This window comes from Peromyscus leucopus, chromosome 1, assembly GCF_004664715.2.
Source record: "Peromyscus leucopus breed LL Stock chromosome 1, UCI_PerLeu_2.1, whole genome shotgun sequence".
NCBI lineage: Eukaryota > Metazoa > Chordata > Mammalia > Rodentia > Cricetidae > Peromyscus > Peromyscus leucopus.
Window position 1 is genome coordinate 83719788 of NC_051063.1, and position 16428 is coordinate 83736215.

The following is a 16428-nucleotide window of genomic DNA, read 5'->3' on the forward strand; positions in this document are numbered from 1 at the left end:
GTTTGGTTTGGTTTAGATTTTTAAATAGGCTCTCACACTATAGCTCAGACTGACCTGGAACTCACTGTATAATATAGGCTGGATTCAAACTCATGGCAATTCTCCTGCCTCAGCCTCCCATGAGCTGGTATTACAGGTATGAGCCATCATACCTAGCAAAAGCTATTTCTTAAATAATGAATTTTATTCATAAATTATCTACAACACACCAGTAGATGACAGTGTAATCCAGTGAATAAAACTGGCAGCCTTTGACCCCTGGTGAAATGTACCTTTGAATTCCTAACATCTTAATGGAACATCAGGAGCTTGGCCAGGACTGCAGGGCACTCCTGGCACATGGAGTGGGTATGGTTATGCACCCATTTGCAAGTAACCAATCACAAGCTTGTGTTCCTTTGCATTTGTGGCTTTTCTAACCTCTGGACTTGGCTCAGAGTTCTGGACTTGCCCTTCTGCCTCCCTAATGCCATGTAAGCAGAGCAGGATCAAACCTTAGGACTCTAGCTCCTAGCTCAGAATTAACCCAGCAAAATTCCATAAACACCTGCCAAGAAAGAACACAAATCTACTTAGTTGAGCAAGTGAAAGGAGGAGGTCTTTTCTACAAAATCCTAGAACTGTATTGTGCACTCTCTTGTGTAATATGAGGGTGACTTGTTCTATAATTTCACAACTATCAAGTCTGCAATGCTAGGGATTGACTCTCACACACACTTGGCAAGTGATTTACCACTGAATGACATCCCCAGAGTTCATATAATTTTTTAGCAGGAGTTACATACATACATACAGAGAGAGAGAGACAGAGAGACAGAGAGAGAGAGAGAGAGAGAGAGAGAGAGAGAGAGAGAGAAATATAATTAAAAAGTAAATATATATATACTAAACATACAATAAAGTAATCTGTATTTTCTTTTCTTTTTCTTTGACAGGGTCTCACTCTAGTCTAGGCTGGCCTGGAACTCACTATGTAGCCCAACCTGGCCTAAAGCTCACACAATCTCCTGCCTCAGCTTCTCAAGTACTGGCATTACTACTATGTTAGCTCAGAAATAACACTTCTTAAATTGCATCAAGGAATTCAGAATATCTTTTGAAAGAGGCCAAGGAAAGAGCACTAGCCCTAAGCAAGCTGGTTCAGTACACTGGAACAGTTAGCAAAGGATTAGATGCTATATTGAGTGTCATGGCACACACCTTTAATCCCAGCACTTGGGAGGCAGAGGCAGATGAATGATGGATCTCTGAATTCAAAGCCAGCCTGGTCTACAAAGTGAACACTAAGACAGCTAGGACTACACTGAGGGACCCTGTCTCAAAAAAAAAAAAAAAAAAAAGGAAGAAAGAAAAGAAGGAAGGGAGAAGGAGAGAAAGTAGATAAAGAGAAAGCGGTAGACAGAGAAGGGGAGAGAGAGAGAAGGAAGGAGGGAGAGAGGGAGGAAAAGAGGAAGGAAGAAAAGAATCAAATGCTAGAAAGCTTATCTGCTACGGTGCCATTTATTTCAATAGACACATTTGCTCAGTTCTTCAAACTGGTGGAACTTAATAGGTTTTGTGCCCACCCACTCCCCATAATAGGTTTCTCCACCCACATAGTAAGTTAGATCAAGCCAATTTGAAAAAAATATAACAACAGGTTTATTTGAACAAAGTAACTCCCAGGTAGATTCTCTAGTCCCAGAGATTGAGGCCAGAGAAGCCAGCCACACCCACAAACAAAAGTGGGGAGACTTTATAGGTTGTAGGCACAGCATGTTGACTTGTCTACCACAAGATGGGTTTGTGACCAAGTACGGTCAAAAGCTGAGTGCTTAGGCAGGGACTTGGGTGGCTGGCAACTTCAGGGGAGGAAGCTGCAGTAGCCACCAAGAGTGTAGAACTGGGCTTTTTGGTGCCTTTCCTTTGTTTGAAGACTATGAGTAGGCAGGATTTGGAGAGAGAGGCAGGAATGGAGCTTTCTGGATCATGCAGGGGCAAGTTGGAGGTTCCAAGTGAACAGAGCTATATTCAGCAAAGCACACCTGCTGAGTGCTACAGTTAGCTTCTGGACTTGCAGGTAACATGAGCCACATGAGGCCACCAGAGGCCAAGGTTTAGTTATCACTTAAAAGATAAAAGATATCCAAGTGCCTGTATGAGCTTGTGTCTCTGAAAATGCTTACAGTATCACAAAACTGGTTTGCCAACATGTCAGGTTGCCAACGTGTCATGTTGCTGAGCCAACAAGAATTAGTGTTGAGAGCTGTTGTTCCCAAGGCTATAAATCTCTAGGTTCCTCACCTTGACCGCACAGGGGGAAAGGTGGAAGTTTTAAAAGATGCTGGCGGCCATGTCGTAGCTCCAGAGTTTCTAATTGAACTGGTCTGGGATGTGACCTGGCCATGGGATCTTGTGGTTCTACAAATGGAGTTGAGAGGCTTGACTGTGGGGCCTTTGTGTTTTCTGAGAACATAGACAATTCAGAGCAAGCTAAACACACCTGTTCTTCCTCCCTTGCCGTCACAGCTCTCTAAGAATAAGCTAATACAGGGGATACAGGGCCATGCGACTCATCAACCGAGTCTGTCTTCCCCACCTTTCGGTCACCATAGCTCTCTACCATAAACTTGCTTGAGGCTTGTAATGCGACCTCAGTTTACAGCAACTCCTCCAATAAGAAAAAGTCACCTAGTATATGGAGAAGCTAAGATTATGAACGAGTCCCTGCACATTCTACAGAAAAGATCAGGGTGCTGCTCTATCCCCAGTACCACAGAACCAAAAGCTACCAGATTATATGAACACCACAGAAGAAGTGCTGTATAGAACTGTGTGCTCATCTCAGGAAGCCCAGCACTTGGGATGCTGAGGCAAGAAGATTAAGAGTTCCAGGTCAGAGGCCAGTAAGATGGCTCAGTAAATAAAGGTACTTTGCTACCTGGACTGAGAACTTAACTGCAATTCCTGGTACCCACATAGTGGAAGGAGAACCTACTCTTGTCATAGAATGTGTATATATGGTTGCTGGTGCTCAGATTCACGTGCGTGCACATACACACACACACACACACACACACACACACACACACACACACACACTCATTGAATAACCAAATGTACAAAGTTTTTAGAAACAAATATGTACAATATTGATTATTTCATCTAAGGAGTGACTATACAAATTTTCTCTGGAATTTTGTGTGTTTAAATTTTTTTCATAATAAAAAATTGAGAGAAAAACCAAGGTGTCTGGATCGGTAAGCAGAAGATAGGAACACTGATCAGTATGTGCTGAAACTAATGCATTCAGTGTGTGTGGTCATGGTCAAACTTTATATTTTCATGTATTTAAAGATGTTCATAAAAAAGCATTGGAGGGAGAAGTTGTGAGAAAGCTTGAAAATCTTTGATGTAGAAAAACCATAAAATTGACAGAAAAAAACTACTAGAACTAAAAGGTATTATAAAAAGACTGCAACACATTCTACCACGCCAAAGCCAATGTCTTTCTTATCTACAAGCAGTATATAGGTAGAGTTTTAAGTTACAAATGGAATGTTACTTATATTAGTGCCCTCAATACAAAATAGAAAATAGATATAAGCCTGAAAGAGATAAGCAAGATCTACATAAGGAAAACTACAAAACTCTGACAACAGAAATCCCAGGAGGACTGAACAGTCCCTGCTCATGACAGGGCGCCTCAGTCCGGGGAGCTGTTGATTCTTCCCACTTGGCTCTATAGACTTACTCTCCCTTGAGTGCTCCCTGACTGTGGGCAGACTGGGGTAGGGAACGCTCCTTCATATAACCACAGTATCTGTATACTTCTGGCAGGATCCATTTTATTTTTGTGGTACTGAAGATCAAACCTAGAGCTTCCAGTGTGCTAGGTAAGTGTACTACCACTCAGCTATCTTCCCAGGCCTTGGCGGGGACCTATCTCAGTATTTTGTAATCTCTAGAGCCCTGTGGATACTCTTTATTCATATTTTATTCCCAGTACTGTCTTATCTAGCACATAAGCAATTCCTCAGGAAGAGGAAATGGAGTAACAGTGAATGAGTGGACAACTCAGAAAATACAATCAATATGTAGCTTTGTGTGAATTATACAAACATAGGCAATATATGTGATTTCACTAATGGTATTTCAGCTATCCATTAATACTTTTTATTATAGCTCATTTGAGATATGTGAGTTAATAGCCAACAATGTCCAAAGTCCAAAGTCCAGGAAAGTTTCTTTCTTTCTTTCTTTTTTTTTTTTTTTTGAGCTGAGGATCAAACCAAGGGCCTTGCGCTTGCTAGGCAAGCGCTCTACCACTGAGCTAAATCCCCAACCCCCCAAGATAGTTTCTTAGAGTTCATAGGAAAGGGGGAATTTGCTTGCATGACAGCAAAGACTTTTCTTTCAGTCTACCTGTTGTTGGGCTCTCCATATCCATACTGGGTTAGCTTAGACAGGATCAACATGGGAGCCAAAGACTGGGCAGGCCTGGTAAACAAAGCGCTGATGCCAAAAACCATCAAAGAAAGGGGAGATCTGAAACAGACAAAAACAGCGCTGCTCTTAATATGAATCACATTTGTTGCATTTCTTCTCTTTCTTCTTTGAGACAGTTTGTCTCACTATGTAGCTCTGGCTTGTTGTCTGGAACTCACTCTATAGACCAGGCTGGCCTTGAACTCACAGAGACCCATCTGCCTCTGCCTCCCAAGTCCCGGGATTAAAGGTGTGCTCCACTGTCCCTGCACATCTATTGTATTTCTGTACTCAAGTATATGTGCATATCTATGTGTGACAGGCCTCTTCATGTATGAAGTTCCCTTTGACTTAAGTAAACAACTATAGAAATAGCTTATCAAGTATAAAATATTAACTCCTTAGTTTTAAGGGATAATAGAATTTAACTTCTTTGCTGTTATTCTTTTTGTTGTTTTTGTTTGAGACAGACTATGTAGCCCAGGCTGAACGTCAACTCACTATGTAGCACAGTCACACCCTGAACTTGAGGTGATCCTTCTGCCTTAGTCTCCACAGTGCTAGGATTACAGGTGTGACTCACAACACATAGCTATCTACTGAGACAAGGTCTTGCTATATGGCTGGCCTAGAACTCAAGTGCTCTTCCTGCCGCAGTCTACTGACAGTCTACTGAGTGGCTGAGACTTCAGGAAGATGCCACTATGCTTATCTGACAGTAAGCAGCCACATGGTACTTACGTATGTTGGCATTTGGTAAATGCTGGTGCACTGCAATTCGTACAACAAAAGACAAACTGAGATTTCACTTTGGTTCTTAAGCTTTAACCCTGCTGTAGCACTGGCTGTGTGAACCTAAGCAATAAGAATTATAATGTCTTTTCAGAAACAGGAAAATAGTGCCAGGGGCGAGGGATGTAGCTCAAGGGTAGAGCACTTGCCCAGCATGTGCGAAGCCCTGAGGTTCAAACCACAGCATCACAAACCAAGAAAAGGAAAAGTCACCCAGGGTGAACAAGCATGAACATCCTATAATATTCTGTTCCCTTGATCCCAGTGACAGCCATTAGGATCATCACTCTGGTGTTGTGGAATATTAGTTTAAGATGTGTTACATTAGTTCCACATCATACTGTGGAACATTTGTTTAATGATGCAAAGATGTGTTGCATTCTTTTTGTTTTACATTCAGCAAACTTTATATTGCAAAAAGAGAAAAAACAATTGAGACAGGTGTTTGCTCTCAGTGTTGCATTCTTTTATGTTGCATTTGTTTAACTCTATAAAGCTGTGTTACTTTGCCTTGCTGAAACACATGATGGTCTAATAAAGAGCTGAATGGCCAGTAGCTAGGCAAGAGAGAGAAATAGATGGGGCTGGTGGGCAGAGGGAATAAATAGGAGGAGAAATCTAGGGAGAAACAAGGAGTGAGAAAAGGAGAAGGAGAGGAGGACTTTGGGGCCAGCCACCCAGCCACCCAACCAGCCATGGAGTAAGAAGGAAAGAAAGATACATAAAATAAAGAAAGGTAAAAAGACCAGAGGCTAAATGTTGTTAAAGAGAAATAGGATAATGTAAGTCAGAAAAAGCTGGCTAGAAACAAGCCAAGCTAAGGCCAGGCATTTGTAAGTAAGAATAAGTCTCCAAGTATTTATTTGGGAGCTGGGTAGCAGGCCCCCAAAGAGTTAAAAAAGAAAAAAACAACTACACTCTGGTATGTATTTGTGGTGTCAATATAACTGAGCTATAAGTCCTGTCTGACATTTTGTACTTAATATCTGAATAAATATACTTACTGCCTGTTAAACTTCAGTAAATCTGCATCAACCATGTCAGCCAGTGGCAAGTTAAATAAGCAAAAAGTGGCGTGAACCATCACCCTAGAAAAAAAGTTACAATACTGTATACATATGAACATTCTACAACCACAGAGCACAGATCTTACTATTAAAACAAAACAATACAGGACATGGAGAGATGGCTCAGCAGTTAAGACAATTGGCTGACCTTTAAGAAGACCCAAGTTCAATTTCCAGCAGCCACACGGTGTCTCAGAACTATCTGTAACTCCAGCCCTAGGGTCACACCCTCTTCTGGCCTCTGTGGGCACCAGGTATACACATACAAGTGAAACATTCATACACATAAAATAATTTTAAAACAGCAAGCAAAGCTGGGCACTATAGTACATGCATGCAGTCCCAGCACATGGGAGGTTGAAGCAGTAGAATCAACAGTTCAAATCAACTTTAGTTACACAGTGAGTTCAAGGCCAGCCAGCCTGAAATATGCGAGACCCTGTCTCAAACAAACAAACAAACAAAACTAAAATAGAAGACAACATAGGCAAAACACTTCAAGAGACTAGGTAAGTCTAAGAACAATAACAAGCCATTTAAGTTGTTCAGCAAATGAACTAATTTATTTTTATATGATACTCAAAACACAGGAAACAAAAAGCAGAAATAGACAAATAGAATTACATGAAACTAAAAAACATATTCAAAGCAAAAGGAAAAACATCAAAGAGTGAAGAGGCAGTTTACAGACAGAGAGAAAATATATGCCAACTATTCATCTGGATTAATATGCAGAATATATAAGGAATTACAAAAGAACTTCACAATATCAAACCACCAAAAATAAACAAATAAAACTAAAGGCAATTCCATTAAATATTCTGAACAATCTTTTCTCAAAAGAAATATAAATGTCTGGGCTGGAGAGATGGCTCAGTGGTTAAGAACACTGGATGTTCTTTCAGAGGACCCAGGTTCAATTCCTAGTACCCACGTGGTGGCTCACAACCATCTGTTGTTTCAGGGATCTGATGCCCTCTTCTGGCCTCCGCTGGCACAAGTACACACGTGGTGCACAGCTATACATGCAGGCAAATCACCCACACACATAAAATAAAATTTCTTTCAAAGATATACAAATGGCATAATATGCTAAATTGGTCATTGGGAACTATCAGATATTTCACTCCAGTTAAAGTGGTTATTATCAGGTGGCATGGTATCACATACCTTTAATCCCAGCACTCAGGAGGCAGAAACAGGCAGATCTCAAGAGTTCAAGACCAGCCTGCTCTACATAGCAAGTTCCAGACCAGTAAGGTCTACACAGTGAGCCCCTATCTTTAAAACAGGGAATGGCTATTGTCAAAAATCACAAAACCGCCGGGCGGTGGTGGCACACGCCTTTAATCCCAGCACTCAGGAGGCAGAGGCAGGCGGATCTCTGTGAGTTCGGGGCCAGCCTGGACTACAGAGTGAGTTCCAGGAAAAGGCGCAAAGCTACACAGAGAAACCCTGTCTCAAAAAAAAAAAAAAATCACAAAACCAAAAGTCAAGTGTGGGTGATGTAGAGAAGGCCCCACAGACTGCAGACAGGCATGTACATTAGAGAAGCCACTATGGAGAAGGGGCTCCTCCAAAACCTGAAACTAGAGTGCAAGTAGATCCAGCTACTTTACTGATGGGTATACCACCAAAGGAAACAAAATCAGATGCCAAAGCGATATTCATAGCCTAGTTTATTGCAGCACTACTCACAGTCGCTAGATGTGGAATCAGCCTAGATTAATGGATGAACAGATGAGGAAAATATGGTATGCATATATAATGAATATTATTCAATTGTGAAGAAGAATGAAATCCTGACCTAAGTAGCAAAGTGGATGGAATTGCAGAGCACTAGTTTCAGGGAAATAAGTCAGAGTCAGAAAGACAAGTACTACATACTTGTTCTAATAAGCCTTAATGTAGAATAGTGAGTACAGGAAAGTGAGAAATAGTTAAAAAGAGGCTAGACATGATAAGTACACATGCAGATATACTAGGATATCACACTCAACTCCAACAATACATGAAATATCTCTTGACTAACTGTTTCTGAAATGGTCTCATACAGCCCACACTGGCCTTGAACTTGCTATGTAGCCAAAGATGACCTTAAACTTCTGATCCTCCTGCCTCCACCTCCTAAGTACTGGAATTACAAGCATGCATATGCCTGGGTTTTTGTTGTTATTTTATTTTTTATCTATTTATTGTTTTGTTTTGTTTTGTTTTGTTTTTTTGAGACAAGGTTTCTCTGTGTAGCTTTGCACCTTCCCTGGATCTCGCTCTGTAGACCAGGCTGGCCTCGAACTCACAGAGATCCACCTGCCTCTCCCTCCTGAGTGCTGGGATTAAAGGCGTGCGCCACCACAGCCCAGCTTTATTTTTCTTTTTTACATTGATTTATTTATTATACGTGTGTGGTATATGTGTTCATGTAGGTGTGTGTGAATAAGCACGTTGTACACTCATGGGTACTAAAAGTGTCTTCCTCAAACCCTCTCCATCTTTTTAAAAAGTATTTTATTTGTTTGGTTAGTATGTATGTGTGTATGTGCCTGAGTCTATGTATGTGTACCATGTGTGTATAGGAGCCCACAGAAGTCAGGAGAGGACATCAAATCCCTGGGACTGGAGTTACAGACTGTTGTGAGTCACCATGTGGGTGACAGGAACTGGAAGGCACTGAACCTGAGTCCTCTGCAAGAGCAGTAACCTCTGTTACTGCCAAGCCATCTCTCCAGCCCTCCATCTTATTTTTGAGACAAAGTCTCTCTCGTTGAACCTAGGGCTCACCAATTCTGCTAGGTAGGCTGGCCAGTGAGCTCCAGGGTGCTGTCTCTACCCCGTGGTCCATGTCCCACTTCCATTGGGGTTATAGGCACATGCTGGTGTGTCTGGCTGTTTACACGGGGGCCGGGGACCCTCCTGATTATACGGAAAGCAGTTTACCAACTGAGTCATCTCATAGCCCCTTGTTGAGGCTTTTTGGTTTTGGGGGGTTTTGTTTGTTTGATTTTTTTGTTGTTATGTTTCGTTTGTATTTTGAGGAGATGGTTTTATTTTCTGTTGAGACAGAGTCTCCTGCTTCAGCCTCTGGAGTGTCAGGTTACAGAAGTGAGCCACCACACCTAGATTATTAAACAGAGCCTATCTTTGCTACAAATCTACTTTATGAAATGCTTTCAAAACACAAGCTGTTAATAGTCAAACAATTTCACTGAAAGGTACAATGTCCCAGCCTACAAAGGAGAATTAAACTCCATTCAGATCAAATACGTTAAGCCTGGTGTGGTGGCTCATGCTTGTAAGTCCAGCTACTCCAATTAGAGATATTTAGATGATTAGAAGGGTTCTGGAAAAGTGTAGTGTGATGCTGAAATAGACCTGGCATTTACTTACATGATAAAAGTGAAATAAACAGCCAAACAGTAATAGTTCTCCTGTCCCAGAAGTAACATGACAATGGCGGCCGCTCCTTCTAGGTAGAAAGAAATTAAGATAATCTTATAGTAACCATATTTCTTCAGCCAGGACTGACCTAGAAGTACCAGGCACTGTAAGGGAAAGAGATTGACACTATGTTAAGAACAAGCCTGCCCCACCCGTTAATCCAGTTTACCTGTGCTGACAAAACTAAAAAGCTTCTGAACTACATCTGTTACATCATGGCTCAGACTGTCTTGACCGGGAAGGCGTGTGTGGGTTTGGTTTGATTTTGAGATGGAGTCTTACTATGTGGCCCCATCTGGCCTGGAATTTACCATGTAGCCCAGGCTAGCTTTGAACTCTCAGTAATCCTCCTGCCTCAGCCTCCCAAATGCTGGGATTATAGATGAGCCACTTTACCTAGCAGTTAATCCATATACATTAAAAAAAAAAAAAATGAAGCTAGGGATGTAGCTCCATGCTCAAAAGCACACACGAGGCTCTGGGTTCCACCCCCAGCACTGCCAAAAAGGGAGAAAAGGCAAAGAAAAAAACTACAGACATTAAACCAGGTGGTGGTGGCGCACACCTTTAATCCCAGAACTCTGGAGGCAGAGGCAGGCGGATCTCTGTGAGTTCCAGGCCAGCCTGGGCTACAGAGTGAGTTCCAGGAAAGGCGCAAAGCTACACAGAGAAACCCTGTCTTGGAAAAACAAAAACAAAACTACAGACATTAATATTGTATGAATATTAAAGAAACTGCTATTTCCCTAAAACATATGGATGACCCAGGAAGTCAAAGGCTCAACCAAACTAAAACAAATACCAAGTTTACACTTGGAGGTTAAAGCCCAGCATTGACTAAGCATCTCATCGTCCACACTGTGAGGTAAATCTGAAATGCCCCTGCTCCTGAAATCAGAAGGCTAGAACACAATAGCTAGGTCTCATCCCATTTCTTCTGGTTAAGTGTTATGTATTTTAAGCATTCCAACAGATTCACACTGAGAACTAGTTGTTTTTTTTTTCCCTTTTCTGCATTTTTGCTCCCAGTTCTGAAGCTGTTCGTTGTTCTAGACTGAAAAGTTGTTACATTCACCAAGATCAGAAGACACTCTGTTTTCAACATGAAAAGTGCATTGTTTAGCCCGGAGATGTTTTCACTAACCAAACCTATGTACATTACAATCGGAGAGGATTTTGAACAATGTAAGTCAAATACAAATGCCCTTTAATAAACAGAAGGGTTTCCCCTCTGGCCCACTCTTTGGCTTACTCCTCTACTTTCAAGGAACAAGAGCTCCTTTTCTAGAGGCTCAAAACAGTGCCTCAGTGATTGACGAGCTCCAAGGCCTTTCTTAGAGGGGAAGTACATAAGGCACGCAGCAAGTTCCAGGATGCTCTTTCGTGCAAATATATTATAAAGTCACTCGTGTCCACTTCCTGGAATGAAGCTGCTTCCTATCAGTGTCTAATGCAGAAATATGCAAGACGTCGATAACGCAAGCAATGTGACAGCATGCAAAGTGCGATGTTTGGAAATCAGAGCCTTATCTCTGAATCCCAGCTTTGCCACTTCTAATTGCCCGTGTGCTCAGAGTCAAGTCACTTCTCCTAAGAGACATTTTCCGACCTCTAACTCTTCTCCCCTCTCAACTTTTTGCTCTATTTTATTGCATTCTACCAACAAACAATATCCCTGTCACTCCCCTCTCCCCTCATTTAGGTCCATAGTCAGTGTATAAGACATTCAATAATTTCTAGCTATGATTTTTGTGTCCACTATATAGAGAGAGGGAGACATGGGCCAATGCTATTATTACAAAAAAGCTCATAGTAACAGAGGAGAGAAAGACTATGTCTGAAAGTCAAGCCCACCACAGGCAGAAGTTGGCTTCCCTTTCATATGTCCACCTGAGTAGAAATCTTCAAACAGCTTGTCCCACCTAAGTGTTGGCAAAGTCACCCACAGAAACCTAAAGCAAGCCAGAGTGAGGAAGGCAGTGCTGTGGTCTAGGTGTCTAGTCTGAGCTGTCCCTGTGTGCTAGCAAAAGCCAGCATCTCCAGAGGGTTATCTTTATGCTAGGAGCCTTTTAAGTCAACCGTGTGTTTTCCTTTAGGCAGTCTGCAGTGACTGCATTAGACAGGTTCCGTTTGTTTTTTTGCTTGTTGTTTTGGTTTTTAGTTTTTGGTTTTTCGAGACAGGGTTTCTCTGTGTAGCTTTGTGCCTTTCCTGGAACTCACTCTGTAGCCCAGGCTGGCCTCAAACTCACAGAGATCCACCTGCCTCTGCCTCCCGAGTGCTGGGATTAAAGGCGTGCACGGCGGCGGCCGCCGCCGCCACCGCCGCCACCACTGCCTGGCAACAGGTTCTGTTTTTTATTTTCATTTTATAAATGAAGATAAGGAGATACAGAGAATTTGAGTAACTTACTGAGGATCACACAGTTAATAGGAGAGCCAAAGATTCTCCCTTAAAAAGATTTCGAAGCCATACCCTTAGATGCCACTAATCTGCTTCTCTTAGGAGAGAGGGATGACTGAACATTTAAACAGTTACTGGAGAGAAAGACCACTTGGCATCCTCAGTCACACCATCCTGCACACACCTGATTTCAGAAGCTAAACTGGGTTGGGCCTGGTCAGGACTTGGATGGGAAGAAGACCACTTAATTCTCAATCTATAGCCCAGGCTGGATTTCTGTGAGTTCAAGGCCACATGGGCTACATGAGATTAATCCAGTCTAAAAGAAAAAATGAGCCAGGCAGTGGTGGCACATACCTTTAACTCTAGCACTTGAGATCACACACCTTTAATCTCAGCACTAGGAAGGTTAAACAGGAAGTGATAGGGCTGGGCAGAGAGAGGAAGTCACATGCCTTTAATCTCAGTGTGTTAATATATTGCTTGTAATCTAAGAAATAAAAGCTTGCCTGAAGATCAGAGGACAGAGCTAGCCACAGAGTTAGCCATAGAGATCAGGCAGTGGTAGCATACACCTTTAATCTTAGCACTCAGGAGGTCAGCCCTGAGATCAGGTACATACAGGTAACGTTATATAGACTGAGCATGTTATATTTATATATTTAGGAATATATATATATATTTATTTATTTATTTATTTATTTAAAGAAAAGAGGCCATGGATTTGAGAGACTGCAAGGGAGTGGGTGGGAGGGGTTGGAGGAAGAACAGGGAAGGGGATAAATGATATAACTACATCGTAATTCCAAAAAAATTAAAATCTTTTTAAAAATCTATCCAGGCCTAGGGGTAGAGACCCATAATCCCAGATACTGCAGAGACTGAGGCAGGAGGGCTGTTTCATTCCAGCTAATGTCCATATAGAAATGGACGGATTGATCCTACAATTCATATAGATTTTCAAGAGACCAGAGTAACTAAAACAATTTTGACTCACAATTTCTATGCCATCAAGAAATTGTGAAAATATAAACAATCTATCTGATATGGATTATATCTAAAATTTTATAAAGTGCCAATATAACTCAGTAATAAAAATACAAGAGCTGGGTGTGAGGCACACGTGTTAGTCCTGTATTTGGGAGGCAGACGCAAGATGATCTTGAGCTTGAAGTCAGCCTGGGCAATGTAGCAAGACTCCAGCTCAAAAACAAACAAACAAAAAAGGACCAAAGGAAACACAGGCCAATGATCAAAACCCTGGGGGTTGTTCACCAGCCAGCCTACTTGGTGAGTTTCAGACCAGTGAGAAACCCTGTCTCAAAAAAAAAAAAAAAAAAAAGGTATGTAGCAACCGAAAAAAGACATTCAAGGTTGTTCTCTGGCCTCCACATGCTCTTGCACACATATGCACATACACTGCCCTCACGCACGCACACATGCACTTGTATATATACACAAATATAAATACACACATACACACAAATTAAAATAAAAAAATTCGAAGATAGAGAAAGTATGGTTTTAAAAATATGTAATGAACAAAAATTAGAAAGCAACCTATTTAAAAACTGGGCAAGCCGGGGAGGTGGTGGTGGTGCATGTCTTTAATCCTCTGAGTTCGAGGCCAGCCTGGTCTACAAAGTGAGTCCAGAACAGCAAGGACTAATCAGAGAAACCCTATCTTAAAAAAACTTAAAAAAAAAAAAAAAAGAATTAGAAATTTTTCCAAAAACACACATAACATTCACTTCACTTCACAGCCATCAGGGAAATGCAAGCCCAAGCATGAAGGGTGTCATTCATACACAGGAAGATTGCTGTAGGAAAGAAGGCAGTTTTAGTCCTAGCACTCGGGAGGCAGACCTAGGCAGATCTCTGTGAGTTCAAGGCCAATCTGGTCTACAGAGTGAGATCCAGGAAAGGCACCAAAACTACACAGAGAAACCCTGTCTCAAAAAACAAAACAAAAAAAAAAAAATGAAGGCAGATAATAGGAAATGTTAGTGAAGTCTGGAGGAACTGGAAACACTTTGCACTGTTACAAACAAATTGTGCAGCAACTTTGGAAATCCTCCACTGTCTCAGAATTTGAAGCACAGGGTCACTATATGGGACAGCCTTTCTATCCCTAGATATATACCAAAAAATAGGACAGCTCAGAGGGTAAAGGCACTTGAAGTCAAGGTTGATAACATGAATTCAATCTCCAAAGACCACATAGTAGGAGAGAACTGACTCCTGCAAGTTGTCCCCTAACTTCCATACACCCACAGTGGCATGTCCATGTCTATAAACTGTGGTGATATTGTGTTCCCCAAAATACATTGTGCACCTTAATAAACTTATCTGGGATCAGAGAACAGAACAGCCACTAGATATAGAGGCCAGAAAATGGTGGCACACATGCTTTTAATCCTATCACTTGGGAGGCAGAGATCCATTTGGATCTCTGTGAGTTTAAAGCCACACTGGAAACAGCCAGGCATGGTGACTCATGCCTTTAATCCCAGGAAGTGAGCCTTTAATCCCAGGAAATGATGGCAGAAAGGTATATAAGGCGTGAGGACCAGGAACTAGAGCTGGTTAAGCTTTAAGACTTTAGAGCAGCAGTTCAGCTGAGATCCATTTGGAGATGAGGACACAAAGGCTTCCAGTTTGAGGAAACAGGATCAACTGAGGAATTGGTGAGGTGAGGGTAAGGTGGCTGTGGCTTGTTCTGCTTCTCTGATCTTCCAGTTTTAACCCAATACCTGGCTTCAGGTTTGTTTTTATTAATAAGACCTATTAACAATTCATGCTACAATACTCAAGTACGCAGAATACTTTTTTAGTAGAAATGAGGGGCTAAAGAGATGTCTCAGTTAAGAGTGCTTACTGCTCTTTCAGAGAACCTGGGTTCAGTTCTTCACACCTACATGGCAGCTCACACAACTTCCTGTAACTCCAGTTCTAGGGGATCTGATCCCCTCTTCTGACCTCTGCAGCCTCATGCACACATGGTGCACTCAGGCACATGTGCACAAACAAATGTGGAAATATATCAAATATCCATCAATGAATGGATAACCAAAATGATGCAATGGAGTATTACCCAGTCATAAAAAGGAATGTGCTGTAGTTCCCCTCAAAAACTCCAAGTTTAGAGTGGAAACAATCCAACTACAATATCTAGAGATGAGCCTCTGGAGGCAAGCAGGATGGACAGAACTTCAGGCTGGAGCTTCCATGATTGATTCCTCATGGCTTTATAAGAAAAGAGCAGAACTCATACGAATATACCCAGGCCTGCTGACTCTTGCCTTGCAATGATCTGCATGGCCTTAAGACTACTAGCAGAGCATCAAAAATACAGCTTCTCTTCAATCTTGAATCTTGAACAGGGAAATAAACTTTACCCTTTTTTCTTTTCAGTGCTTGGGATGGGACCCACAGCCTTCCATATGCTGGGCAAGCACTCTATATCCCCAGGCCTAAATCTCTTTTCTTTAAAATATATTATGGTGATATTTTATTTGTGCTGAAATGTGATTTTATTTGTATGTTAATAAATAAAAGTGCCTGGGGGTCAGAGCTAATAGCAAGCCATAGCAGAAGTCTGGCAGTGGTAGCACACTAGCACATGCCCTTAATCCCGATCACATGACAGGCAGATCTCTGTGTGTTCAAGGATACAGCCAGCATGGAGACACACGTCTTTAATCTCAATACCAACCATAGAGACCTGGAGGTCTGTATAGACAGGCAGTGACGAGGAGGTCATGTAGTTTGGTTTTCAACCAATGAGAAGGCAGAACAGAAAGTCAATAAAAAGACAGACACACAGGAAGTAGGTCTCTTTCTAAGGGGAAGGACGGCAGTGAGTGGTAAGAAGGAGGTTTTAGTCTCAGCTCTTGGCTACTGCTCTGACCTCTTGGGCTTTTAACTCTGCTTTTGGCTCTGTGTTTCTTATTTAATAAGACTGTTACATCTACAATATATCTAGTACACTATTGACAAATGACTAAAAAATAAATAAATAAAAATAAAAAAGGCAGGGCCAGTAGCTCGTGCCTGTAATCCCAGTTCCTTAGAGTCAGGAGAACTGGAGTGAGTTCAAAGCCACCGTGGATATTGGTGCCACGTGCCTCTGGGTGTGCCTAGGGACCTGGGAGAAGACCCATCCTAAATGTGGTTAGATCATGGGATGAACACCTAAGTATGACAAAAGGGAAGGAAGAGAAAAGCCAACAGAGCACAACCATCCCCGTGATCTGCATCCTG

General features: G+C 41.8%; 1 protein-coding gene across 1 annotated transcript in view; it reads right to left on the minus strand.

The window, feature by feature from the left end:
• LOC114692240 (transmembrane protein 180-like) overlaps positions 1-16428 on the minus strand; it is a 32009-nt gene that overhangs the window by 9898 nt on the left and 5683 nt on the right. The window contains 3 exon segments of the mRNA XM_028867918.2: positions 4405-4527; positions 6264-6347; positions 9714-9868. Of these exon segments, the coding sequence (XP_028723751.2) occupies positions 4405-4527; positions 6264-6347; positions 9714-9868 (362 nt within the window).